The 27,628-nt window shown below is 44.7% G+C and overlaps 1 protein-coding gene across 6 annotated transcripts in view; it reads right to left on the bottom strand.

The window, feature by feature from the left end:
• The window catches only part of CPS1 (carbamoyl-phosphate synthase 1), a 117,013-nt gene extending 89,398 nt beyond the window's left edge, over window positions 1-27,615 (bottom strand). For 2 of the 6 annotated variants that reach the window (XM_064515337.1, XM_064515333.1), the window contains exons 1-4: window positions 27,503-27,615; window positions 26,545-26,632; window positions 26,142-26,321; window positions 12,865-13,008 (exon numbers count right to left, since the gene is read on the bottom strand). Coding sequence is in view for 4 of the 6 variants with exons in the window: in XM_064515333.1 (XP_064371403.1) it covers window positions 12,865-12,891 (27 nt within the window). In the remaining 2 variants the exon portion in view is untranslated. Of the gene's footprint in view, window positions 1-7,305; window positions 7,429-12,864; window positions 13,009-26,141; window positions 26,322-26,544; window positions 27,109-27,502 lie in introns of those variants that run through there. The other 4 variants (XM_064515334.1, XM_064515338.1, XM_064515335.1 and 1 more) reach the window with 4 other exon arrangements.
• Between the last annotated feature and the right edge of the window lie 13 nt (window positions 27,616-27,628).

The following is a 27,628-nucleotide window of genomic DNA, read 5'->3' as shown; positions in this document are numbered from 1 at the left end:
GATTCGTTTCCTTTCAGCAAGCTCACACCAAAGCAGAGGAATGATCACTTCCATTAGTCTGCAGCTCTTTCTCCCTCAGGGACTCTCCTGTCCCCAGCACAGCACTGTGGCTCTCTGTCACCTTGCGTATGGCTCTATCATAAGCCCAAAGAGGCAGACGTGGGGACGGCTGGTCAGGGTGGCCTCAGGGCCACACAGCATCACAGCCACCCACTCACCCTGGGCTGCACGCACCCCTATCTTCAGGCAGTAGCATCTTTGCTCAACAGGGTGCTGTGGCCCTGCGATCACTGCCTTCCTCCTTTGATGGGTCTTCTTCCACCCATCAGAAGCGCCGGGCAAAGCCCGTATGTTACAAGAACCCACCTCAGCTGCATGTCTGCTCCACCACACTGGCAACAGGGCTCTCACTGGGCTCCACAACACCTTCATCTGAAAGGCACGTCACCTCCAGCCCATGCTGGAGGCTGCGGGCAACTCTAAACCCAGGACTGAGCTTGCCATCGCCAGGCTGGCTCAGGGGAAGACACTGCAAGCTCTGCCTATGCACCACACTATGTGCCTCGAGCCTCCAGCAGGACAAACACACCGTGTTAGACACCTCCAATACTGGTACTTCAGGTCTGCGCACAGCAGCCATCAGCTGCACTCCCACCTCTGCAGTCTGACTGTTGCACCCAGACTTTCCGCAGAGACAGCCTGGGCTGCACCCATCACCCCCACCTCGCACAGTCACCACCCCGATTTACCATCACAAACACCATTCACCTGCACAGCTCAAAGCAGAGCATGGACACCAGCCTCAGTGCCCCTTCTTCTGCCTCTTTGGGTAGACAGCAAATAGAGTGAACACTCGTGAGAAGTTAGCAACCCTCCTCGCTGCCGTTTCCCCACAGCTTCAGGAGGGACATTCCCGCAGTCCCTGAGAGCAGCTGGCAAACGCGAAATGGGGGATCCATTACAGACTTAGCACTGTGTTCAGCTGAGGAAAACAGGACACAAAGAGGGACTTCACAAAAGTCACTGAAAGAGTCGATGGCACAGCTGGGTCTTCACCCATACCAGACTAACATACCCCCTTTTGTCTGATTTAGAAATTAAGCCTTTCTTAGCCTGTCCAGCTTCTACCAAAAGGTGACCAGTAAATAGGCGACAGAAAGAACGAGCTGGGAGATTCATTCAGGCGCCAGAGTCACCAGTGACCAACAGGGGAAGAAAAAAAGCAAAGCTGGAAACAGATCTGCCAATGACTTTCAATGTTTAATAGGGGATCAAAATCTGGAAGACGAACCCTTCGTACCCCGAGAAACTCCCACTTCTGGAACACAGGCGGAGCTGCCTCCCGGGCCTGGAGAAGCAGTCACAGAGCAAGCACCAGTGCAGAAACCCCACCAGGCTAAGCCAGAGGAGACGTGCCAAGCTGGCCCACCAGCCAGCAGCTCTCAGCATGTCTCAAAATGTGGTGATTCTTCTTTTCTTTAAATAGAAGAAGGGATTTTTAGAGAAGAACTAAGATCAATTTCTTGCAGAAAGGAGCAGAAGAGCTCTTTTCCATTAGCTGTAAATCAGATGAACAATCACAGTGAGGAGAAATTTCATTCCCAGAATTGAACATTTTGTAACAATCACGGCAAACATTCATCTAGAGTGTCTCTGCAGTTATAAATACTGTGCAGATCAATTACTAATGTACTGCAAAATACACTAAAAACCAAACCACACTGCCAAGTAATTGAATTCTGTGCATCTGGGATGGTTTTAGCCTTGCATTTTTTCCTCATTAGTGTCAAACATCCAGTCATTCTCAATAGGTTTAGCCGTCATTTCTGAGCCTCCCCATACCAGAGGGTGGGAGAGTCAGCAACACCAAACTCCCCCTTCACTTATAAATACAGTTTTTGTGGCTAAATCCCCTAGATCTAGCTCAAACAGAAATTGCAGCTTGGTCAGCTCCCAAATCTCACTGAGCTTTTCATTAGAGAAAGCTGCTCACTCTAAAATGCCTGCGGGAAGCAGTGACTCCTGCAAAGGAAGGGCTTTCTCCCTGGCACAGGGAAGATGCTTCTTCAAGACGGATTTTGAAGCAAGGGCAGCAGCAGTGTCCAGGCCGCAGGTTGCATCTGCCTCACAAGGGCTGCCACACACTCGAAGCGTAACCAAAGCAGAGAGGTCAGCTGGGCGCCTTGCCCGGGGCTTTGGACAGGCCTCTGCCCTTTCTGAACCTGCTGAAATCCAGCCTGCACTGCTGACGTGGGAGACCGACCTCAGGAGCCTGCTTCTCCCAGCCTTAGCTTCCAGGGATGGATTCCCCCCGCAAGTAGGCAATACCCAAATACCAACTCCATTTCAGGAAGTTCTGCCATACGTTGGCGCAAGTTGGGGTAACTGCCTTGAATCGCAGTCACAGCTGCAAAACCTGCCTGGGGGGTTGTGGGAGGGGGGACTCCTCCAGGAAGCAAAGTCCGCATTGGTGGAATGACTGGAAAAGTTAAAATCCACCTAGCTCCTGAGGGCCAAACTCCAGAGCCATTACTGTGACCTTTGAGCCTCACTGTAATAGTTGGCAGGAATCTGCACGTCTTTCCCTCCCCACAACAGGCCTCCTGCTCTCGTACGCACCAAAAAAGCGCAGAAAAAACTTCAGGCGAACACAAGCACCCTACACTCTGTTCAAGTAATGCAGAAGGACGTCCCTGAGCAACCATAACCTGCACATGTGTTCAGCTACAGCAAGGGAGAGACATTCAGATACTTCCCTCCCCTCCTTGATTTATTATTCTTAATTAAGAGCTTAGTTTGTTTGTTGAGCATTCTTGGAGCAATTATTCTTGCTTACATTTCTAGCGGAGGTGTTACCACATCCCTAAGCTGCCAACCTACCTTGGCTTTTCAGTTGTTTTTTTAATGTGAAAGGTGATTTACAGGCTATAAAAAAGGACAGTTGACCCAACCTGGATTCAGCTGGGAGAGATTTTCACTTTAAAAAATAAAATAAAATAACAACAACAACAATAATAAACAAAAAAGCTGCTGTGAGGTCCTTTTGTCTCCATGCTTTTCAGAAGCATCCCTATGTAGCACAAAATAAATCTTTGTTGTAGTTTCAACTAAAGTGTTTCCTGCACGCACACCCACTGTGACATACACCATTTACAATCTGATTTCTCCTTCCTGCTCACTGGCAACTTTACCTTAGCCCAGCTCCCAGGGCTCCAGAGCGGCTGTAAGGCTCTTGAAGAGCTTTGAGGATGGAGATGGCTAAGAGAAAGGGTGATTGCTGTTCCCACGGTATGGCTACATTTTGTGCATATTATCAAAACAACTTGAAGAGTTAACTAGCTCAGGTCCGGCTGCACTAAGCACTTCACACATGAAGTAAACAAAACACTGTAGCAGTTAAAAAAAAAAAAAAAGTCAAAAAGTGGATGAATTTAGTTCCAGTTGCTCTCCCTGCTCCAGCAGCCCTCCCCATTTACAGGATGGATGATAAAGATCTGCTGAATCCCAGATGATCTGCAGTGCAATTTGCTTTTTATAGCATGCCTGCTATAAACCCCTTCTCTGAAGACTGAGCAGGTTTTTTTCCCTCTAGAATTCAAACTTGCCTCATGTGGTAACCAGTCAGGCAGCCCCCGAGTGCTTCTCTCCAAAGATATCCCGCAATTCCCCTTGGCAAAGCCAAGCTGAACCCTGAGCTGCCGGAGGACGCTGAGTATCGAAGCCAGGACAGGCGCTGGTGTACGGCACAGGCACAGCTGGGGCTTGACTGCAGCGCTGGCCAGTTTATTTCCATCCAGTAAGAAGCTGATAAAACATCTCCTTTCTAAGACGAGCCATAATTCCACACAGCACAATGTTTCTAGACACAAAACACACATTTGGGTGGCTGCACAACAGCCAACGTATCAGAATGGCAGAAGAGGCCAAACCCCAGAGTTCCTCTGGGGTGGAAACCCAGGGCCAGGACTGCACCTCATCCACTCTCTCTAGACCAAATAACCAGCAACAAAGTGGAGAATCCTCTCTCTGCTGGAAAAACATCTCTTCTTGGAAGTACTAGGCTATCGCAGGCTGGAAATCTATCTGAACATCGTTCACAGACAGGCCTTCTTTTGCCCACCTTTTTTTTTTTAATTTTATTTTAGCACATTTGCTCCTGGCTAGAACTATGAAAAGCAGAAAGACAGGAATTAAAAATGAATCAAAAGTGAAGTCAAAGTTTTTAATATCAAAAGACGACTTACATTTAGGCTAACTTTAGGGAGAAGATTTGGGTTAGTTCCTTTATCATCAAAACCAAAGAGGAAGCAAAGCCAGAAGCACAGCACAGATGCTATGGTAGAAAAGTTATAGTTCCTACAACTCAAACTTGTGCCGTTTCTTAAGGTTCTTCACAACAACGTCAAGAATATTTGTTCTGTCTTTCCAGCCCTGCTGCCTATAGTGGTTGTGGTACAGGCAGGGGAGCGCTGTACGTTGCTGCCACTCACCCAGCCCACGAGCAAGCGTCCCCATGCAGCAGCCCAGATGCAAGACTGATGCCCTTCTCCGCCACTTTCCACCTGCTTCAAAATATATTTGAGGAGCCTGTTTACAGTTATCTGAAATAGTCTCTAAAGCCAGTGCTCAGAAATTTTCCTCTTCTGCCTCTCACTTCTAATTGTACTTTTAAGCTTGCTCCTGGTGGTTTTATAGCTCTCCCAATTCTCTCCTTACTGAGCCAGCTATATGGTTACAAGCCACCTATTTATTGCTCGTACTACTCTTTACATCCCTATTTAACTACATTGGCCTCAGATGAGCATTAAATGATATGAGCTTTGAGCTGCAGTCTCTCTGCCCGTTTCTGAACTGCAAAGAAGCTCAATTATTCTGAAAGCAGTGACACCGAGCACTTCAGCACAGGACCCTTCACCAAAGGCTCCTTCGCCCAGGTGAAGCGAAGAGGGGTCTCGGACCTGCTCTCTGTGGGCAAGCACAGCCCGAGTCTGCAGGGAAGGGCCCCGTTCGCCAAGGGATGCTACCTCTCTCCTGCAGGATGAGGGAAACGGATCTGTGAGTCCCCCCATCTCCAACTGCTCATCTGAAGTGATGTTTCCTCACACATGCTGGGTTTAACTGGGCAGAAAACAGTCCTGGGAGAATAATTATTAGGGCTTCTTCTGCTACAACTACCACCTTTCCCTCATGCTCTCTAATACTTTTCTTAGCTTCTACATAGATCAGGAAGCTTTTTATTGTATTTTGTTATGCTCCCTAAAATAGCCCACTGAGAAAAAGCAATCAAAGGCAACTAAACACTCGTTTAAACCTACAATAATAGGGTTGTTACCTATAGTGCTATTAGCCCACACACCTTAACTGCTGTGCACATCACTCCTTCTCCAAACTTCCTACAAATATCCATTACCTGTAATGACAGGCAGAACACCAAGCCCAGCCATAAGCTGCTATTTGGTCACTTGTCTCACACAATTATAGTCAACTACTATACTCTTAAGCAAAGCTATGCAATAGGTTGGCCTTTTAGGATCACTTATCCCTAAACTTTCTCTCAGGCCTGCTGGTTTACTGCTTGCAAATCTACATTACAGAGGCTCTCTGACTTCTGCTTGTGCATGTCCTGTGGATAGTGGTATATGAGCCTAACGCTGCCTTAAAGCAACAGCCCCAAGCTGGTAAAAGTTCAACTTTTTGTCTTCCAGGTTTTGAATTGGTGTTAAAAATCTGAGCCGAGATCTCCATTTAAGAGCCGCAGGCTCCTAAATTAAACATCGGCCATGTTGCTCTCTGAGTTCAAGCACCCGCTCTGACAGGACAAACCTCTGTAGGTACTAATCAAGTCGTTTCTAAAGAAAATGCAGAGCCAATGCCACTAGGCAAGGCACAAGATGTCACAGAGTCCATGCCATAAAGACACTTCTGGGGCGGGCCAGCTAGCACCGCAGCTTGCGGTGAGCCACACAGCTGCAACGCAGACACAAATGCTCCACCAGACTTCAGCACTTCTGACACACGGTGGGTCTCGGCTACCCTGTGATAATACACTCTGAAATAGAAACAGGGCCCAAATAGTTCTGATTCATCCAAGGTATATTTGCCATTGCTGGGACTGAAGTTAAAACAGTTCCCAGGGGTTTCACTTGGCACCGTTTTTAAACTGGTGTGCACTCTCCTTGCCTTCTGCTAGCACGTGGGTGTGCCTTTGGCTTTAAGCAACCACTGCACAGCTTTACAACTGCAGAATAAGGCAGGCGCTAGAGCAGCTGGTACTGTAACTGCATCGGAGTAGGGCAGCAGTTTTCCATGAGCATGAAACTTCTTAATTAGGTGCCTCAGCATTGTGAGCTATGACCAGGTAGGTCTGCCACTGTGCAGTCCTTGAATGAGTGACAAAATATGTACCTAACATCATCAATCTGTCATTTAAGATGGCAGATGCAAACTTCAGATGCTAATCCATCAGTAGAAGAATGCATCAGATCCAGCCAGCTACAGGTACCTACCAGAATTACCCTGGAAGGCATAAATAAAAATGCTGTCTCGACAAACACTGAACCAGCAGTCCTAACCACAGGCCACAAAGCTTCACTGGCAGAAGCCGCCTTTTAGTTTGCAGTTACAACAACTTGCCACAGTAAAGTGTTTTTGAACTCACCTCTCATTGCATCTCAAACCTTCGACTGTTGCACTTTAAAGAGCATGGCAGAAACAACAGAACCAGCTCTAAACAGTAAGTTAGGTATCAGAAGCAATAGAGACAAGCCAGGATGCTGTTCCAGCAGAGCTGTTCAGTCCTGCTTAGCTGGCTAGACAGTTTCCAAAACCCTGGTGAACTTGAGTGCATCCGCACAGATCCCCGTTCTGTCTCAGAGCCAGCTTGGTTTCTGATACATTGAAAATGGATCCTACATGGACCCAATTGGATTACTCACATGCTTGAAGTTACACGTGTTTAAATATCTAGCTGATTCAGGCTGACGTGGGCTGAAGGAGCTGCCTCTGTTAGCTGTCAGCCCTATAGAAAGGTAGGGCATTTGTGAATAAAATATAGGATAATAACTAACAGCAGCCATGAACTTCCACCTTTTTGTACAATTTTTCCTATAATTTCTGTTCCACACTACGCAAAAAGTATTTGCTTACCCAGTAAAGCCCTGTAGCCAAGCAAATCCCTTGTTTAGGGTTCAGACAAATCCCCTTTGGTCCATTTTTGTGTGTCTAAGCAAGCACTGTTATCTGCATTGGGCTATCTCCCAGCATGCCAAACATCTCCGAGAGATACAATAGTTAAGTCACTGTTACCTTGATGCTCAACAACCTGGCACCAGTTCTTGAGAAACTCCAGCGATCAGCAGACACATTGCAAAACTCCAATCTGGCTTTCAAAGTCTTCACCACTTTGCAAGCTGTCAGAATTCTTGTCATCTTGACACTTGCTGATGAGTAACTAATGTTTACAGAACACAAGACAAAACAAAAATCTGCTTCTATGCGTTTCTTCAAGATTTGGCGCAGACGACACACTCTTGCAGATTAGAGGAAACAGAGAGACCAGAGGCACCGTCGGTATGCTGGGCCGACTGCACAGCAATGCCCTACACCTTCCCATTCATTCTGCCATTAAAAGTCTTCGGGGCAGCCCCACCTCCTCCTGCCCCTCCTTGGAGGAGTGCTTGCTTAGACGCCCTTGCATCATTTTTCTTCAAGTTGGTTTCTAAGCACTGTTGTACGGGTTGCATCACAGGCCAAACACCAGCTCTGTCTGCTGGAGGACAGCAAAACCTGCTAGCGAAGTTGCACCCACAGCCACGAAGACAGTCTTCACACACGGAAACGAACATCTGGGTTATTATTTCCGTAGCAGACAAGGAACAGCGCCACTTGTTCTAGCAGCATGAGATCCATGTAAATTAAGAGTTTCTGTTCATAGTGTGCTCTCTAGTGCTCTCCAGCATGCGATCTGGGGTCCACACATTAGCAAGCTGGACAGCCTGACTGTTACAAACATACTTGTAATGAAAGAAGGAAAATGGGAGGACTAAATTCTATGGAAAGCTGTGGTCTTTTTATTCTGTTTTTGGAGAGTGCACAGTCACCAGAAGCCCCATCTGGGGACCCAAAGTGCTGCCTCTCCCCAAATAAATGAAAAGGACATTGCCAGGAAAAAACGATTGTAAGAGAAATAAGCCTTTTGGCAAAATTTCAATGGACAGCAGCTGAAATGAGACGAAATGTTCCATATGCTGTCGCCTAACTGATTACAGACCTTGATAACTATCACATATTTCCTATAACCCCATGCTGTAGTCTTCAAAAAGAATCATGTTCCTCATTAGCCAGAGGTGAAAATGTCTAATGAACACACAAGCTGTGGGAGAAGAATGCACATTATTCTCCTTCATGAATTAGAATGGTGAGGCATCTTTCAAAACCCAGGTGATCAAAGCTTCAATTAGCACAGAGAGAGGAAACACAGATATTCAGACTTTTTTTTTTTTGAGCACCTCAACACATACTGCTTTAAAAAGTTTAGTTGACCTTTTTTAATCACTGACAGTAACAATTAGGACATCTTTGTATACAGTGGTTTGAGATCAGTCAAAATTGATGCCAGCAGCACATGCAAGTATTTCCTACACAGCTCGTTGCAGCACTAGGTTGAATAGTAGTGCACCTAATAAAAGACACAGAAGAGAGGACAAGGGGCTTTGGTATGATGGGGAGCATATTGGAGATTTGGATGAGAAACACATGGGAAAAGGCGGGAACCAGATGAAAGAGAGAGGGACAGAGTGGAAGACAGACCAGGTGCAGAGGAGTTCACAGCTTAAAGATAAGCTTCACAAACATGCAAAGCTGGGAGAAGCAAGCCAACAAGGCTCCCTGCTGCTCACTGGTGACTAGCACATGGTTTAGCAAAGACTCCACCATTTTTCTACAGGAAGATACCAGACCATCATTCCAATTCATAGAAGGAGCTTTGGCAAAGAAAGAAATACAGAGGACTGGGAAATGGTTTTGTTAGTTATTCCTCTATTTGCTTGGCTCCAGCCTCTAGCAATCCAAGCTGGATATACATATGGAAGAGGACACACGTACAAAAAGGAAAAGCACACTTATAAATGAGTGGATTACGAAGACCTGTACCTTTTACTAGAAAGGTCATCTTCACGTGCAAACACACACAGGTGAACTCTCACATGCAAATCATAAGCCAGCTTTCTTCCAAAGTCACATTTCACATGTGTTAGCTTTACCCTGCCATGAATGTCACACAGAGCTCTCTGAAGGTCACAAGTACTGCCCTGCTTTATGACTACACTGAAGGGCAAATTCGGCAACCAATTTTATTCTCTGCCAACATCAGTGAAGTCACCTGCACACACATGTTTAAACCAGTATCAATCCATACTGCCAGCTTAACTATTTTAATTGCACATTCCTCACTACTTCTTTCTACCACATGAGCTTTAACACAGCTGCCCAATGAGTGAGACCAGGGAATAGACCAGTTAAAAGCTAACCTTTCCTTTTCACCATGAGGCCATTCACGAATACAGAGTGGACAAAAGACCGTGCCTTTTGCAGAGCAGCAAATTCTGACAGATGAAAACAGATGCATAACCACATCATGAACCAGAGTCAGTTTGTCAGGGACCTGCAGTATATACGCAGAGCTCATGTGGCAGCTGTATATTCTGAATTAAATGCTATATGGGGGAACAACAGGCAAGAAACTACTTCCTTTCATTACCTCCACAGCAAGGTTAAAGCAATGATGCTCTATTGACCACTGCTAATGGATGTGACCCTGCTGTTTTCTCTTACTATCAAAACTAATTTATTAAGTCTACCTCAGACCTCTTGGGGTTAAAAAGGTTATCCCTCCAATGTCAGAAGCACCTCCATTTTCAAGACCTCCACTGCTATGTAAGGCAAAAGAAATTTTTCTCTACCAAAAGCAGGAAACAACCTCAAAGCCATATTCCTCTCACCTCCGGTGTGCTAAAAAGAGGTAATGACCTGTTGACACTTTCAGGCCAGCAAATGTAGCAGGTATTCCTGAGAGGAGCCTAAGTTCAGAGAAGTCTGTTAGCATATCAGTAAGTCTTTTCTGTTTTGGATAGTTCTTATTATATGCTTCCTACTATGTAATTTAACATACAGATCTTCAGATGAGGCAAAATAAATAAGAAACAGGGAATCAATGAGGATAAAGAAGTCAACCACAGAAGAGTAGAAAAAGGAAAGTAGATATCAATGATTTTAAGTAGATGCAACCACACTGCATGGGCTTAAAACCTTCCCTAGGGTTAATGGCACGGTGTTTTCTTGACTGCCAGTACGCCACTATTAATCATATTTTCCCTTCAGAGGATGAAGTTTGGGCAGATCTATCGACACATTCATGTCAACTTTTACAGCTATTGCAATAAAGTGACTGTCATTTTCAAGTTCTCTCCTAAAAATAATATATATATATATTATTTAAAAGACAAGAGATTAGAGCCAGTTTGTGGACATGCTGGCCCAGATTCACATCAGGGTAAGTCCCAAGTAACTGCCACCACCTCAGCAGAGCTCCACGGGCATAAATCTCCCCTGAGATTAGGCTTGGGCTCAGCGCACCAAGCCGTCCATGTGAATTGCTTGGGCTCTCCTCCTTGTGACTGAGATCAGAGAGGAGATTTTTCCAAGTGTGCTTCAGATACTTCTGGAAGCTGTCTCCTGCCATCTGTCAGGCTGTGTCCGATTTCTGACCATCCTGTCTTTCTGTCTAAAATACATTCCAAAAATACCCTGAGCAGAAAAGCAGAGCACTTGAAGGTGCCAAAACTGAAATTCTCTGCAGCCACAGGGAACAAGATGAATACCCTTCTTCTTCTGTACAGCTAGCAGAAAAGATGCCAAAGTGACTTGGAAACCCTGGCTTCAATTTCAAGGGAAGCTTCATTTGCTCCCCAAGGAACTTAGAGGACAGTTTAAAAGCACCTGAATAATGCTAAGATTTGCCACATGTTTTCTAACCAGGTCTTGGTTTATCAGACAAGATCACTGCAGTGGATACAACAATAAGCCTGAGCCAGGGAAGTTAATTTTTGTTCACAGCATACTGCTAACAATTCTATCAACCCCCTGTTACCTTGGAGGCCATAACTTCAGTTTATTTCCCTCTGTGTATCGCAAGGAAATAGTAAGTTATCTTGTTCACATGCAAATGAACTGACAGCATCCAGGCATCCTCCATCACCTGATCCTCTCTGATTGCTTCAGGAGAGAAAGCAAGCCAGCTACACTTTCAGACCTGCTGCTCTGAGCCAATCTCAGACCAAATGAAGCATTTCGAACAAAGCCCACAATGTCTGAACAGCACAGTAATCATGATGTAAAGTGCCACAAGCCAAGAAATTCAGAACTAAGGCCGAGCTTCACCTGAGTATATGGGCAGAAGCTAAAAGGAACAAGAATCATGCACAAGCCTTATGTCTTAGATCTCCTGACTTCTGTTATTTGAGCCACAGCCAGAATGATTTCCCCCCCCCCCCCCCACATAGTCTGTCCTATCTCAGAGGAGGTTTAGGAAAAAGGGTATTTTAAATTTTAATAGGAGAAGTTCACAGCAGATCAAAAAACAATCTTCAGATCCAGGTGCCGCATTCTGATCCACCCTCACCAACCCACATGACTGTGCATCTTGACCTTTTCCCCCTTTCCTAAAGTCCAGCCAAATGGCAGCAGTTGGTTACCAGAGAACTTCAGCCTTCCTACATGAAGCAAAAAAAGGTTTGGAGCTGTGATAGAGAATTTTAGGACATAACCTAAGGGATTCAGCACTAGAAGGTAAATAAAAAGCTACGTTTCAAGTTATTGCACATTCAAGTCTCGCCAGAAATTCTGCGGCACCAGAATTTGACGATTTCATACATTCATTCAGGATTCCTGGGCAGCTAGAAATACCGGCTGTATCTGCTGTGCCTGAACAGATTGATCTCCATGTGTGAGTTCTGTTGAGTCAAAGTTTCCTGGAAACATCAGATGCCCTGCATGCGCGCAGCTCGACAGCACACCTGCTTGAAAGGCAGGTCGGCCACTGCCCTGCAGTTGGGAATCCATACCACACAAGCCATGCTGCACGTCCACACAGATATGACTGGGAAAGCTCGTGAAATCTGGCAGAAAAATATATGCAGGTTAGTACGTCGTGAGTTGGCAGAACGGCTAATCCATTCTGCGACACCTGGGATCTGACAGCTCCTGCCAAGTGGTACTTTGACACAAGTATACTACATAGAGATGGAAAAAAGATCAAAGTTTGGCCACAGCAACGTCTCTTCCATTTCAGTCTCAGTCAAATTTTGAGAAACAACGTGCATTCAAGTCCACAGGCTCTTATTGTTTCAGAGTGCCTTCATGTGGCATAAACACTGATAACCACTTTCTTTGTTTGTCTAACTTACTGACAAGCCAAATAAACCTTATTAAAAATCCACCTGCTTCATTCCTCAGAAATGGAGAGAGTGTTATCCAAAAGCCAAGCACAGCTGATTGCTGACTTTTATTTATTATTCTACCATAGACCTGAATACGTTAGGCTAAAACTGGACTTTCAACTGCCTATTCCAGTTTCCAGTAAAGCAGAGATCAGATGTGACAATACCTCAAGGAAGCTAGAGTTCACCCTAAACTTTACTCTATCCTGAGCTCCCCGAAGAAGAGCAAAAAATTTTTAAACTGAGAAAAAGCCAAGAATAATTAAATACACACTAGGAAAATTCGTTTTTTAGATAAAAACAATTCCTAGTGATGAGATAAGCAAGAACAAGGAGGGATCTGTAGTATTTTAAATGCAGTTTTACCCACCAGACTAAAATAGTGCCAGGGCAACATATTCTGCGCTTATCCACAGGTCCGCTCTATCCTTTCCTTGTGTTGACCATTTTTCCTTGTGGAAAACTTCAGAAAATCCGGTCTTTTCAGTTCAGAGTGCCACTGAGAAGGACCCTCCTGTTGAAGAAAAGCAGCTGTTGAATAACATGGTTGAGGAAAAACCATTGGGGAGAACAGCTGGAAAAACCTAACTCACAGCCATCATAATCATGACAAGCTCATGTCATAGCTACACAGTCAGAAATTTTGCTTTTGTTTGCCTGCCTGTATCTTCACATTGATTTATTTTACATCTTCTCTACCTTCTAGCCAAAGACTCAGCTAAATATGGAGAGAATACAAGAGCAGTTTTAGCTGCTTCCAAAGACAAAGCTGTAAACATTTTAATGATACCTGTAATTGGCTTGTAGAAGTTACCCTGAAATGCAGCAGAATTAACCCCCACCCTTCCACCTTTTCTCCTTGTTTTTACATTTTTTTCTACAAGATGCTTTTTTTCTAGAAGGACAGATTCTGACTGCACATCTCTGCTGACCAGCACCTTGCACAAGGAATGACCAGAATCCTACTGAAGCTTAACTACTCCCTGCAGAAGGGAATAACCAATTAAAAAAAAAAAAAAGTATAAAATCTGGTTTTAACAGCACAATCTCATTCGCGAGTCTCAGCCCTGCAGTCCTCACCTACACAAGCATGCATATCTGGGTGAAGGAGAACATACAGATCTAAGCCTCAAGATGATTTACATTAATGGAAAGCACAAACTGCAAATAGTATTTGAATAAGACACACAAAGCTCATCTTTGTGAGGCCTTTGGATACTGTGCAAAATTCAAAACATTTTTTGGCAGGTCTTTGGCTAACAAGCACCCAATCTGAAATAAAAATATGGATACATTCATACTTGTGGATGGAAAACACAGTACCTGTAATGCAGAAATATATTCCTAACTCTAGCTGAATATCACTTTGAGCCTCAAAAAAAGACATATAAAGAGATGTTTAAACAGAGTTTCTCAAGAATTCAATTTTATAAAAAACTGCAAGTAGTTATTTGAACTTCTGCAGAAATATATTTTTAGTAAAGAAATAGGTTTCTCTCAAGTTGAAGTTTTCATTCCCTTTTTGTTTTCAAAACACAAACCAAAAAGTAAGTTTCAGTTAAAAACTAAATGAAAACTTATTTTGATTTTTGTAATCGAAATGTTAAAAAGCATCAGAAGCAAATTAAAATGCAATTTCATTTTTTTCTTCCAAAATACGAGCTCAGTCTGAATGACAGCTAATAGTAATTTAGCTCTGCAAGGTAAATACTTAGCTGTGAAAACAGACCCTGGTACCCAATGCCTTGTTTCATAAAATGGAGGAGGCATACATCAAAATAAACAAAGCATCCACAGGCAGCAGCAAATACCACAGGCATTCAGGACACAAAAATGTTAAGGACCAATCATCAGGTCCTGTGACAGTTTAATTTCCCATATCATACTTTTAAAAGATAATAAAGACTTTTTATTTTGTAAAAAGGAAGAAGTATTGTAGCCAAATAATTGAAAATCTCACACCAAGGCCACATGGAAGGCGCAAACAGCTTTTTTTAAAAAAAAAAAAAAAAAAAAAAAAAAAAAAAAGGAAAAAAAAGAAAGAAGAAAAAGGGCAAATTACTTGTTAACTCTGAATTGCCCATCTTGGCACCTCCTTTTTCCAGATCTCACATATTACAGTAATCAAGACAGACTTTTGACCAGTAAGATTTATATGATGCTTGGCAACAAGACTGTTTTATCCATTCCCAGGTTAGAGAAAATCCATTTTCAAGGAGATTAAACTTTTCTTTCAGGCTTGAGTAGCCTAGGCTATGCTCCGCTGCTATCTGGGATACTGAGCCCATGTTTCACCCAAACTGGACAAAGATAAGGTTCTCTTCTTATCTTCAGCAAGAGAAAGAGAATCAAAGTCTTGGAAATGGGTCAAATTCCATTGCCACTGGGATTAGCAGCTCCACTTAGATCAGCTGATTTCGAAGTAATAGAGAAAACCCTTGTAGTTTCTGAAGGAGACTGACATCATTCCAAAAGGCCAATTTCAAAAACCCTTACTTCGCTAAAACTGAGTGAAGCCAAGAAAAGCATAGCCCACGTGGTGGTAATGACTATGCAAAGGGCAATTTGCTCCCAACGCCACAACTGAGCACTGCACGTCAAACGCTACTCTTATTTTCATGTTGATGCAACTAATGGAGACCAGCCCCAGGTGTCCCGAAGCTACCCAGATAAGAGTCCGCAGTGTCTGACTTTAGTCCAGGGCCGAACTCTGTTTACTGGAAGATGTTTGGAAGGCAGCAAGGTTTCTTATTCCCTGAGATTTTGTAAAAAGGCTTTTTTTTTTTTTTTAAAAACACAAAGGAGCGCCAGGATTAGGAATCATCCCCTTTCCCTTGTGATTCCAGAGGCTCATGCACGCCACTGGCTTGCTCCCACGGATCACTAAAAAGGCCAAACCAGCTTTATGAAAGAAAAACAAATCAAAAGGACTACACAGACAAACACTCTCTCCCCCCTGCTAGGCATTCTTTACACAGTTTAAAAATAACATGACCTTACAATGCAAGATTAGTTGCATTTGCTCAAGATTCATGTTACTCTTCCTTCCTTCAGTGGAAGTCTTATCATGGGTGAATATCTGATAGACTATCATACCCCAGTGTTTGCTGTAACAAAGGAAAACAAAATTGCCTTGTCCTTGATTAGACTATAAATTAATGGGCTTTTATGTGGAATGAAGGCTGCAACATAAACTGTGCCTGAGCTGCTAATTTATGCACATAAAATTGTGCATGTGTGCACATATTGTGTTCACTGGAGTGGACAGTTTTGTTATTTTTCTTTTGGACTCAGTCTTATTATTTTTTTATTTATTTTTTACCTTTTTTTTTTTCCTCCAGTTAAATACAGCTTTACTGAAACCAAAACTTCTCTGACCAGACTATTTTCATGGACCTTTTGATCTAGGATAGACCATTTGGTCTAAACCACTTGGCGGACATCTACAGAGGATCTTGGCCAGACCCATCACACGGCACCCTGCAGTCTGTGATCGCACATTTATGACTAGGGAGACCCAGAAGAGAAGTCAGGAACTGAGCAGAGAGACAAAGCAGCCATCAGAAGAGACAGACACCAAATCAGAAGAACATGTTATACACACATACATTTCCTAGAACAATGAGTCCTGGCAGCGGGGCACCCTGAAGTGAACTCATAGCAGCAGTCACTGGTGGGACAGTGGGGGAAACCTGTATTGCTGCCAATGCTGGGGTTGATCCCTGGACTAAAAACTAAACAAGAGAGACTCCTTTTTTCCAGCGTATTATTGGGTAGACCTAAAGCTAGGCTCAGTTTGAGGAAAACAGCAGCTCTGCGGGAACGTATGAGCAATCCCAATGATTAGTTTATGGACTAATACCACGAGTATTTGATTAAAGTGTCAACTTCCCATCCTCCACAACCAGGCTTGTCCTGAGCAGCAACCACTCTGCTAATAACAGGCTCTAACATTTCTTTTACTACAACAGATATCACATGTGAAGATGGAGGAAGTTTCCTACATAAAGTTTCTTCCCAATCTTCAAGAATATATGAGTAAATTAATCTTCCTTTTTAATGTATGTATTTACTCTTTGAAAATGGCATACACAAAACTTCTCTCTAGCCTAGTTTCTTATCCTTTAGCACCAGTCTGCACAGCACTAGCTGCTCCTGGTTTTGGTGGAAGCAGGTGTTAACATTTCAGTTACTTAACATGGCCTTGGCCTCCTACCATATATACAGCATCCCTGATCAATCAGCATTTTACTGGTTGCTTCATGCCTGGTGCTCCAGATTGCAAGGACTTGCAAAATTTGTTTGCCTTTTTTCTTCTCCCCTACTTTTTTTTTTCCTGCGGTTACTCTGGAAAAAAACAGATAAAAAGCTTCAGCTGCTGTACACTGGGCTGGGCAGTGAAGCATTCAGATAGATATGCAGATACATGCCTGAGGCTGGAGATAGCTCTTCATACAGGACAACAAATTCCTGCTATATGCCTTTATAATGCCATTTAGCTGGGAAGGGGGAAAACAGGGATGATTTTTTATAGACTAGAAAATGGTATTTAGGGCAGGAGAGAAAAGAGGCCTGAAAATGTAATCGATGCTCTCCAATAGGTGTTCAGGACTTTAACCAAAGAACTCCACCATCACCCATTCAGCTGGTATTTGTGTAATAGTAAGTGAGGAAACACTATGAGCGTGGGAGTGAGTTAATTACAAGACCATATCACTTCCTTAGAGAAACCCCAGAAACAGGCTTCTCCCACAAAGACCATTTGGCTTAAAGAGGGTCCGTGCCTTTGAGCAGGGGCGATTATTGCCCACCCATAGAGAGGGCACACATCTGCAACAGATGTGTGAGTGTGGCCAGGGCTGTAGGCTTTGGATGCCACTGGGTTGTGTTTTTCCTGAGGATGTGCATGTTGACCTTCCTCCGCCATTTTCTCATTTCTCAGCCCCACAAGAGGCAAAACTGAGGCCTGAGTATATCAAATATACTTTAAAAAAAAATTAGCTATTGGTACATATTTCAGTTGAGAGGTCTAAACACAGACTTTAGTGTTAGGATAGCTAACTACTTGTACAGATTTGATTAGAATATTATCAGCTATTAGTAAAATGAGTAGTCTAAATGTACAGGTGAGCAGTATAAAGGTAGCATATTCGTTTTCCTGTATACATTTAAGTCATTCAAATGCATCACGGTTTTTTGTATTTATCCACTGCTACAAGTACAGTAAAATCAGCTTAACTCATTTATTTCCACTTCCTAAGGATTCCACTATACTATGATACATTATAATCAAAGGAATCAAACTCTCACATCCAATGTAGTAAGAATGAGCTAACTTGATAAAAACCACAACACCTAAGTACATTGGAAAGTTTTCGTTTCATTCCTCTGGTCAAGGAGGCCCCAACAATAGCACGTGGTTAGGAAATCACAGCAAAGATCGGGAGTTGGCTTGTACCAGCGCACGGTCAGAAACAGCCTCAGTTTGCAATTCCTGACTCAAGGGAGGAAATAAGGCCTGGAAAATCAGGACCTCTCAGAACTGGGCACACTTATAAAGCAGGTATCCATACAGCAAGATATCAAATGTCACTGGCATTCACTGTCCATGATAAGCTGACATTTTGTCAGTGAAACTCTGGTTTAAACCTAGCCCACAGTTGTTCAGTTATGGAACAAAAATACTTTGAAGTCCTGCTTTTTCTGAACAACTCCATATTACTGCATCCACCCCATGTAACACGAGCTCTTACAAATATAACCTTGGGGTATTCTCCAGCTTGGACAGCTGCCCAGAAATCAGATGCATCCCTTATTGCACGAGAGCCTCTTAGACTACAGAACAGTACCACCAAGATTGACATATCAAAGCTGATGCAACGGAAGAGGTGACCATCTGAAGTGTCACAGCATGACTGCAGGGGAAAAAAAAACGGATTCTCTAAACCAAGGACCTAGGAGTAAGCTTATCAAGAGACTACTTTGTAAAGAAGCACCGCTGAATGCTTCCAAGCAACGCAGAAGCACCACAGGTAACTGGAATACAACTCACTGCTGTCTGGGCCTCACACAGTCTGCTTCAGAAAAGGAAGAAATCACAGAAACAGAAAACACTATTTGAATTAAGCACACAATACTGAGAAATGATGTAGTGGAAAGAGTATATATTAGCTGATAGGCAGGATGGATGGAAACGTTGTTAGGGGATTTCAACTGCAAAGCTGCAAGAATGCTTTACACAAATGTTCCCCCTTTCCTGTTCCAGTCAGCGAGTCAGCCAGTCACGCACTCCAGAAATCAGACAACCTAATTCTCTCCTTCCTTCCTTTCCTCCCCTAGCAAAGCCCTGCAGCTGCGACACCCTCAGGAGTGTGCTCTGAAGAATTTGGAAGCATGTTCTGGGCAGCATGGGTCTGATTTCCAGCATGAGCAGCAGGAGAAATTGGTCCTGAGCCAGAGCTAGTATGACTTTGGAAAAGACTCAAACTACTTTCGCTCTGCTGACTGACATGAGGCTCAAAACCTTTATCCATGTGAATTCCTGGGTTTGCCCCAGTCCTCCTCTTCCCTGAGCCTTACCACCATACCTCATCCTAGCAATGTATGCTCTTTTCTTTGGAGCTCTCACCCTAACATTTCACCTGTGCAATCTGGCAGCTAGAATAGCAGTGCTTGTACACACCGAATGCTTCTCATTTTCTATTTGTTACCATCATCTTACTACGAGCTTCCTACAACAGATACATTTTAATTTAACACATACAAGAAGATTCAGTAACTGGCTGGGAGGAGAAAAAGGGGCTGCTGTTTCAACAGCAAGAACCTGCAGGAAAAAAGAAAGTCGAAAGATTTTGGAAGCAACCTGAAATCTGTGTTTAAGTACCAACCCACTATCAGCTATGAGGCAAATCCCACCCTGCAGCTCAGCCCAGTCAGACTGCCCTCTGTAGCTGATTCTGCCTTTCCTGGGGAAGTAGGTTTCATGACATGCTTCAAAAGACACAGTAAATCTCTGCTTCAACCTACTATGTTGCTTCCTTTGGGATAGCATCCATTCGGAAAACATTAGAGCTCTCCAGTAAAGGTCCCTAACAGCACTTCCTTCCATCCTGCCAGTCAGCTGATACATACTTTTCTCACTTTGCAAACGGTCAAGAGGGAAACTGAGACGAATTTCACCCTGTCTTTGTTTGCATCCCCCAGAAATATCACAGTGTACCTCTTCAGACCTCTCCAAAGAGCAAAATAAGGAACGAGGAATTCTTTAGCCTTTGTCAGTCATTAGTTTTCAGCCTCTCCACACTGGAAATGCTATGATGTTACACACCCTCTTTTTCCATCCTCTACATGCCTAGAAGAATACATATGGGAAAATTCCATCATATTGCTGCAAGACTGAGGAATAAGTAGGCACTAAAGCCACATCTGTATCATTTAGAATAAGTCTACGTAGCCCTTTGAAGGCAAACTCGTGGTTGCTTTGCCCGAGTTCAAAATCCACCTAGCGCAAGATAAATAGAAGCTGTTGACCTTCATGGCTTGGGCACGGCACTGCTGCTAACAGAATAAGAGAGTTTCTCTTTCGAGACTTGTTTTTTCTCCAGCCTCTTGGATGGGCCTGCCTGCAAAGGACCGTGTCAATGTATCTTTAGTCATTCAAAACAGAGGCAACATCAACTGATTTAGGCAAGTGAGTACACAATAGTTTGCAGAGTGGCACCCATTTTAAGTGCCAAACTTCTGCACACTGCTGCCCCCTAAATTCAAGGGCCTTCTCTGGGAAGAGTCACCCCTTAAGTACAAGGTAACTCCTTGTCTGCATTGTACACCGTTTTGGAAACGCTTTGGAAAGGACGCAGAAATCAGACATCAGCTAATTTCAGAGCAGAATGCTAGAGGAGCAATATCTGCAGACAGATACTGCCCTTTCTAAGTATAACAGGTACACCTATAATATAAGCCATTTGTTTCTCTTCCTTTCATCTCCGTTATAAGAGGAGTCACAAGAAAGCAAACCGAGATGAAATATTATCGCTGCAAGGTGGGATGCCACGTGGCTGAGAACGTAGCAAGAATATGGCCCCTATGGCTTTGAGCAGCATCGTCACTTGACAAAATATTTTCAACCCTCAGTGGCTCAGTTTTAAAAAGCCTGTCTGAAAACAAAAACACAGCAAAATGTAAAAAAAAGACAAGGAGAGCAAGAAACCCTCCAGCACACAGCAAGCTCTGTTCCTGTATTCCAGGCAGCGACCCATCAAGAGATGTCACTCCCTGGAGAAGAAAGCGTGGCCCTGTATCCTGGCACTGCAAGCGGGCTCCTGCCTGCCTGACAGACAGCTGTGCTGGCCCCGCGCCAGGCAGGGAGGAGTCCTCCCTCGAAAAGCCTCAGCTCTGCAGCTTGCTTTTTGTAAAGAGGAAAAATAATAATATAATGGAGCATTATGGACAGATCTGAGGTATGAAATAAACCTTCTCTAAGGTCAGACGCAAATCCAAGCCTGCAATTATGTCGTGTTTTAGTGAGGGGCAGCTCCTTCCCTGGGGACAGTGAGGTCTGGCTCCAGCAGAGCTTTACGAGGGTCACCTGGAAAAAGTCCTTCTGAGCGGTTTTCCTCTTGCACTGCGGTGCACATAGCAGCACCAAGCCCAGCACCGCAGCCACACAAGAGGAACTGCACGATGCCTGCCTGTTGAGAAACAGCTACAAAGATTAGAGTTACCACCGCTTTTAGCATGCCTGTGTTAAACTCCTGGCTCAGACATGAAACTGTCAATGCAATTAAACGTGTCAGAAAGGACAACCCAACTGCCTCCACATTCAACACAATTCTAACCCCAGCTTCGCCCCAAGAAACAGCTTGCATCTGAGGCACACCAAGACACTATAAAATCTCTGCAAGGAGAGAGCTATCATGAACACCTGAACCATGAGAAAAAGAGTTTGACAAAAGTTCACAGCTTACTAGCTTCTAGAGCATCTAGCAGGAGACCAAAATCTATAGGAAATTAGGTTGATTAGGTGTTATTACATCCCACCCCCACATAAATACGTAAACTCATTTATTTAGATGCTGTCTCAGGACTTCTGCTGCATACTGTTAGTTACAGCTGTGCTAGCACAGGGACTGTGTTAGGTCATGCTATGAAATTCCTGCCTCTTGTAGGTGTGCGACTTATTGACTTGGCTGTAGGAGAGAAGAGTGGCCGAAAGAGCAGCTGTAAGCGCAGCGCCATTCGGCACTGAGTAGCCCTGCAGAAAGACTTCTAGGAATGCTGATTCTGAGGAAAAATTTTGGGCAGAAATTGAGCCACAGATATTATCAAAGCCAATCCCAAGCAGTGGGAGACTGACTATGCACTACCTGCCCTGACTCGCTTTGCATCAAAATGGGAATTTTCCCATTCCTCACCAGGCGCAATCCTTTTAGCTCTCGAGTCTAAAAACGCTGGCTGTAAACATTCAAAAAAATGGACGAATCTCCACTTGGTTTCCTTGAAGATGAGAAGCACCCCTCAGAGCCAGCCACAACCTCCTTCTCAGGTGATGGGGAGGACACAAGGGTCAACTCACCTCAGCAACAACCCTACAAGGGCAGAGCACAGGAATCAAGCTGCGTGACCCCGAGGGATAATCCCGAATGAGTGATCTTCTAAGAACTGTAGACAGTGCCCAGTGCTCTAAGAAATGGGAGTTACCTGAAACCTACCAGAATGGCAAGCCTGGGACCTGACACCACATATTTACCTATCAAGTCAAGTCTATACAAACCTGTGACCATACTGGTGGATGGGTAGGATGAGTACCGATACACTAGTGCAGGTGCCAAAGCATTGCTGGATCAGAACAGACCCTGCAATGCTGCCTGCGTGTCCCAGGGCCCGTGATACAGACACTCCAGGTTGAAGGTCCTTTAAGAATAAGATACCCAGCAGCTTCCAAAAACATTTGCACACCCTGGAGCAATAGAAGATTCCTTTATAAGGAATAAGGCACTTTTACAAGGCACCAAATGAAACAGCAGAGTCCTTTCAGTGCCACGCAGAGTCCTTAGATCTCCTGTCAAACCCAGCTTTATTGCTCTGTGTCATAAACATGCTGGTCACTGTCACCCCAAACCATTCACAGAGCTAAGCAAACAGGTCAACAGTCATGCTTGTGCACTGCTCATCCTGTAGACGTGCAAAGGCGAATTCAGGGGCAGACAGATGTCAAATACAGAGTCAGGCTGAGCAATCGGCCATACCCATACTACATTTTCATTGGTGACCACGTCCAAACCTGGCATTAAACTTTAAACATGGTATTAAAGATGCAAGTGCCATAAGCAGAACTGCCTTAGCAATTACAGCATAGCAAAAGAAGTCTGACTTAATGTCAGTCCTGTCCAGGGATGGAAGTGTATCAAAGTGTCAGAAAACCCTACTGTCTTCCAGATGTACTTTCCACTGACCTCGCTACCAAAAAAGAGTGCTTGATCCTGCCCTCAGCAGCTTTCTATTTTGTTTTCTTTGTTCCTGCCTCATGTAGCCCTTACTGACCTTCTCTCCTGTCGGGTCTGCCCTCCAAACTCTCTTTCCTCTGCTGAGAAAAGATGGATTCCCACATTAGATGGGGGCTGTACTGGGAGCTGGTAGCTCATAGCCCACAAAGAGGAAGAAATGACAACATGTCAGAGAGAATCGCAGCATGCATTTTTTTAAAGAACTCAAGCAATAGAAGATGGAGGCAGTGCCTCTGGTTTGATACACAGAACCACCGATCTTTGCTCAAGTTAGGTACTAGGGAAAACAGCCACACACACCCCACTAAGCAGCACACAGCTGCTTTCCCTGTGTGTCATGGCAGCACAAGTCTTCTCTGGTTTCCTGCTTATGCCACAGGGGCATCTAGTGGCTGAGCCCCAAAAGAGCAAGTAAAGCCACTGCAAAACATGTTGTGTCTACACTGCGGTTAAGGATGCGTTTGTGGCTTAAGTGAGATGCAACTGCTGCCAGCATGGAGACAGTTCACTGCACAATTGTTAGGCTATTAACTGCTTTAACCAGACTAGCATGCAGTGAATCAAAATATAAGCCTGTAATACCAGGCATACTGGCTCAGATGCAATCCTCAAATACTGACTTTACAGTCAGATGCTCAGGGGACAGTGCACTAGTGAATGCGAGCAGCAGTATCTCCCAGCAGTCACAGAGCTTCCAGAAGTTTGTGCTTAGGTGCTGCTGTGCACAGGCACACTGCTACCTTTTACTTAGCAACCTGGATGGACTTTTCTTCCATTCATTGGTCTCACGGATTCTTTAACCTCTGCAGAAGGCTTCTGGTAGCCCCAGTGTCCAGAGATGTGGCAGAGATGTCACAGCTTAACCACATCGATAATCTCCCTCAGCTTTGAGCATCTGATGCCTGTTCACTTTGCTATTGGAAGAGCGAGTGTGCCCCCTTTCCCTGCTGACATTCAAGATACTGCTTGAGACTTTACAGACATCTAAGAGAGCCCTTTTTAGCTATCCCCCTCCGGTCTAAAGAGTCTAGCCTGGCTAGTCAGTCCTTTTACAGAAGCCGTTCCACATAGTTGATCCTTTTTTGCCCTTTTTAGTTCTACTATTTATACCCCTTCTAGTTTGCTACGCTCTTTGAGATGAAGAGATCAGAACAAAACACAGTACTTCAGATGCGGGTGAGACATCGACATACGTAACGGCGTTCCTAGTAACAACTGACTTTCTTCTGGCTGTTATTAAGCACTGAGCTGCTGTTTTCACAGGACCACCCACTATATCTCAGAAATCTCTTTCCTGACCGGGAATAGCTAGCTCAAGGCCCATCACTGTATGTGTACAGAGTCAGCATTGTTCTTCCTGGAACATGTTGCTTAACATTTAGCTACAACGAACGTATGAAGGATATAGGTGTGCTCCAGATACACAGTCAATATAATCAACTAGCTTAGTTCAGCTTCTGCGGAGAACACTCAGACATTGATCTCTTTGTAGAAGCTGCTAAAAAGTCAGTGCAATCTGAAATCATGCTCACTGTGAACTGGAAGAAAGAATCCAATAAAAGACGCTTTTTCCCCCCCTCTGCATGTCCTTTCAAAATGAAAAATTTTATCATCATAATGCTAAAGATACGACATCTACTTTACCTTCAAAAAAACAAGTCTATTTAGCTTCAGAATGGCACTATGATTTTCAATCTTGTAATATCAGTTTTTACTGAGATCAAACACACCAAGCCATGGCTCTAATATGAAAGAACAGCAAAGTTTCTAGAACTATCACTGTATTATACATAGCATTATGTACAATATTATAAAATGGTATACTACACTACATAATACTATATATTACTGAAATAACGTCTGCTATTTGTAACTGTTATTTTAAAGGGGGAAAAGGATATCTTTGGCTTTGATCACTGGTACGTCTTAGGACAATTTAGACATCAAGCTTAAATATGCAGTATCTTTAGCCAAGCTGCTGCCGAATAAATAATGTGTAAGAAAGGGTAATGACTACAGCTGGGAAGCTTCATGCTTTTACTCTGTACTGTCTGAAGCTTGAACACAAAGAAGCCAACACAAAAAAGAAACAAAACAAAGCAGAGAGAGGGAGATAGATCCCACAACTTGTTTGCATGTGGCATACAGTGGCAAAGGCAGGACAGGCAACCCTCACATTTATTATTATGAGGCTACTGCACCAAGACCATCCAGCTCACAGCATGAAGACCACTGTCTGGGGCCAATGCGACCATGAGGGAAGGCTATACAAAGGGGCAGATGCAGAACCACCATTTTGGAAATGCCGCTTGCAAGACCAGACCTACACTGGGCATCTGTTGACTGGAGATTAGTGCCAGGTGACATTACAAAACTGAAGGATGCCTAGCACCAGCAAAGGGCAGTAACTCCAGGAGAAGACACTTCCTCTCAGGAATGAGGTGTTTCAGCAAGTCCTCAGGCAGGATGCCAAGTAGTCGGTAGGTAGCTATTGCACCTTGTAGGGATTTGGGATTCACCTCATCACTGGGATAAGGAGGGAGCAGACATTCAGGCATCCTGAGGTTTTCTTTGGGGAAAAAGAACTGTGAAACATCAATTTTATCCAAATAACCACAGGGCTCAGAGGCAGGCAACAGTCTAGTAGGGACCACCAACAGCCAGAACCACAGTACCTTATGCTGCTAAAACCCAATAAAGATTTGTCCTTCAGTTGATGCTGTGGAACAGGAAATATTGCATACTGTTCTTTTCTCACTGGTGAAAAAATACTGGGATGTCTTTTTAACCTCTGATCATCACACATTAGCAAGCTCCTTGAGTCACTTCAGTAACTGAGACCTTTCCAGGGCTAACTTTGTGATGGGACAGCCAGACTGGCTAAATGGAGCCTGTTTTTTTCACCCCATGTATTACTACTCTGACAACTGTTTTCACACAAAACTAGTTTCTAGATTTGTCTTGATCACCCTTTTTTTGTTTGAATCCAAAACGACCCTTTTTAAACAAAACAAAACAAAACCCTAAAGTGACTGGGATTTTAATGAGAATATGGGAGCAGCTTCCCTCTCATATTCATTTCCTTATTTCATCGCCTGTTCTGTATGGGTAGATTATTAAGGAACAATCACGACTCACTTACCTGAGCTTGAGGTGACAGTCACAGTGAGACACTCCTGACTTATCCTGGGCAGTGACAACTCCATCAAAACCTAATTGACTGCAGCCATTCAGACAGTAACACACTGAAACACAATCCTTTGTGGGTGGTTGAGGAGTATGGCCAGGATAGCTTAGGAGAAGCATCTCTATCTCGAACTGACTTAAAGAAAAAAAAAAAGAAAAGGAATATGGGAGGAATCAAGGACAAGAGAAAAATTCTGAAGCTCTGTATTACACAGGGAGTTAATATTAAACTCTGCCTGGGGTAAGGAAGGCAGAGACTATCATTTTGACCTACACACAGAAAAACGTACTACAGGGCTCTGAATTCAGACACGAACAGAAGACTCCACGTAACTTTTGCTGATGCTGGGGCTGCCTACCTGAATACAAAAGCCACACGGTGTGTCTGCCTCTCTTGAATGCAACACAATGCTGACAGGACTCAAAATATCACCAAACGGGGAACAGCTGAGTGAAAAAGGAACAGAAAGCGAACATCACTGGGATTCCCTCTCCTCTGCTGCTCTCCCACCATCTCCTGGAATAAATTTCTCTCTTTGAGCTCTGATTTGAAATTGTAATAAAGAATGGACACACGGACAGAAAAATCAGGATTCCTAATATAAAACAACTGCCCGAAACATGAACAGAGCAGCCCAATATATTCCACAGGTGTTCCTAGCCAGCAGCAAAAGGTAATTTATTAATCTGGATGAGGCAGCTGCTTGCCCTAAATCCCCCACAAGCCACCAAGAAGTTCAGCCCTCAAGGCCCCTCAGGCCTGCAGAGGCAGGAGAAGGGCAGCCAGGCACAGCACTGCACCAGGCAGAAAGGCCCTGACTCAGAAATACGGCACTAAGGACAACTCAGCCCCACTTGGCCTCCGGCAGCGACAGACAGCGCACGGCTTTAGGGAAACACCGGTGGGGATGGTGAGGGGGAACCCTGCCTCGCTCTGCCCCGGCCTCGCCCAGGGGTCAGACCCCACAGGGCCTCGAGACCCCACACAGCCCCAAACCCCTCTCCCCCAGGGCCGGTGACACAGAGCTGCAACACCACAGGGCTCCCACACCCCACAGAGCCAGCCCCAGAGGGCCTCCACACCCCACAGAGCCCCTAAACCCCACAGAGCCAGCCCCAGAGGGCCTCCACACCCCACAGAGCCCCTAAACCCCACAGAGCCAGCCCCAGAGGGCCTCCACACCCCACAGAGCCCCTAAACCCCACAGAGCCAGCCCCAGAGGGCCTCCACATCCCAGAGGGCCCCCACACCCCACAGAGCCAGCCCCACAGGGCCCCCACACCCCACAGAAGCCTCGCCCCCACAGAGGCAGTTACCCAGAGCCGCGAGCCCCCGCCCCTCCCCCCCCCGCGCAGCCGCCTGCGGCCACGGACGCGCGAACGGCGCGAGGCGGCCTGAGGCAGTGCGGGGCGGGGCGGGGCTGCGCCGCGCGGGGCGGGGCG

Source organism: Dromaius novaehollandiae, chromosome 7, assembly GCF_036370855.1.
Source record: "Dromaius novaehollandiae isolate bDroNov1 chromosome 7, bDroNov1.hap1, whole genome shotgun sequence".
Classification (NCBI taxonomy): Eukaryota; Metazoa; Chordata; class Aves; order Casuariiformes; family Dromaiidae; genus Dromaius; species Dromaius novaehollandiae.
Note: the sequence above shows the minus strand (reverse complement) of the source record. Positions and strands in the feature narration are given on the sequence as shown.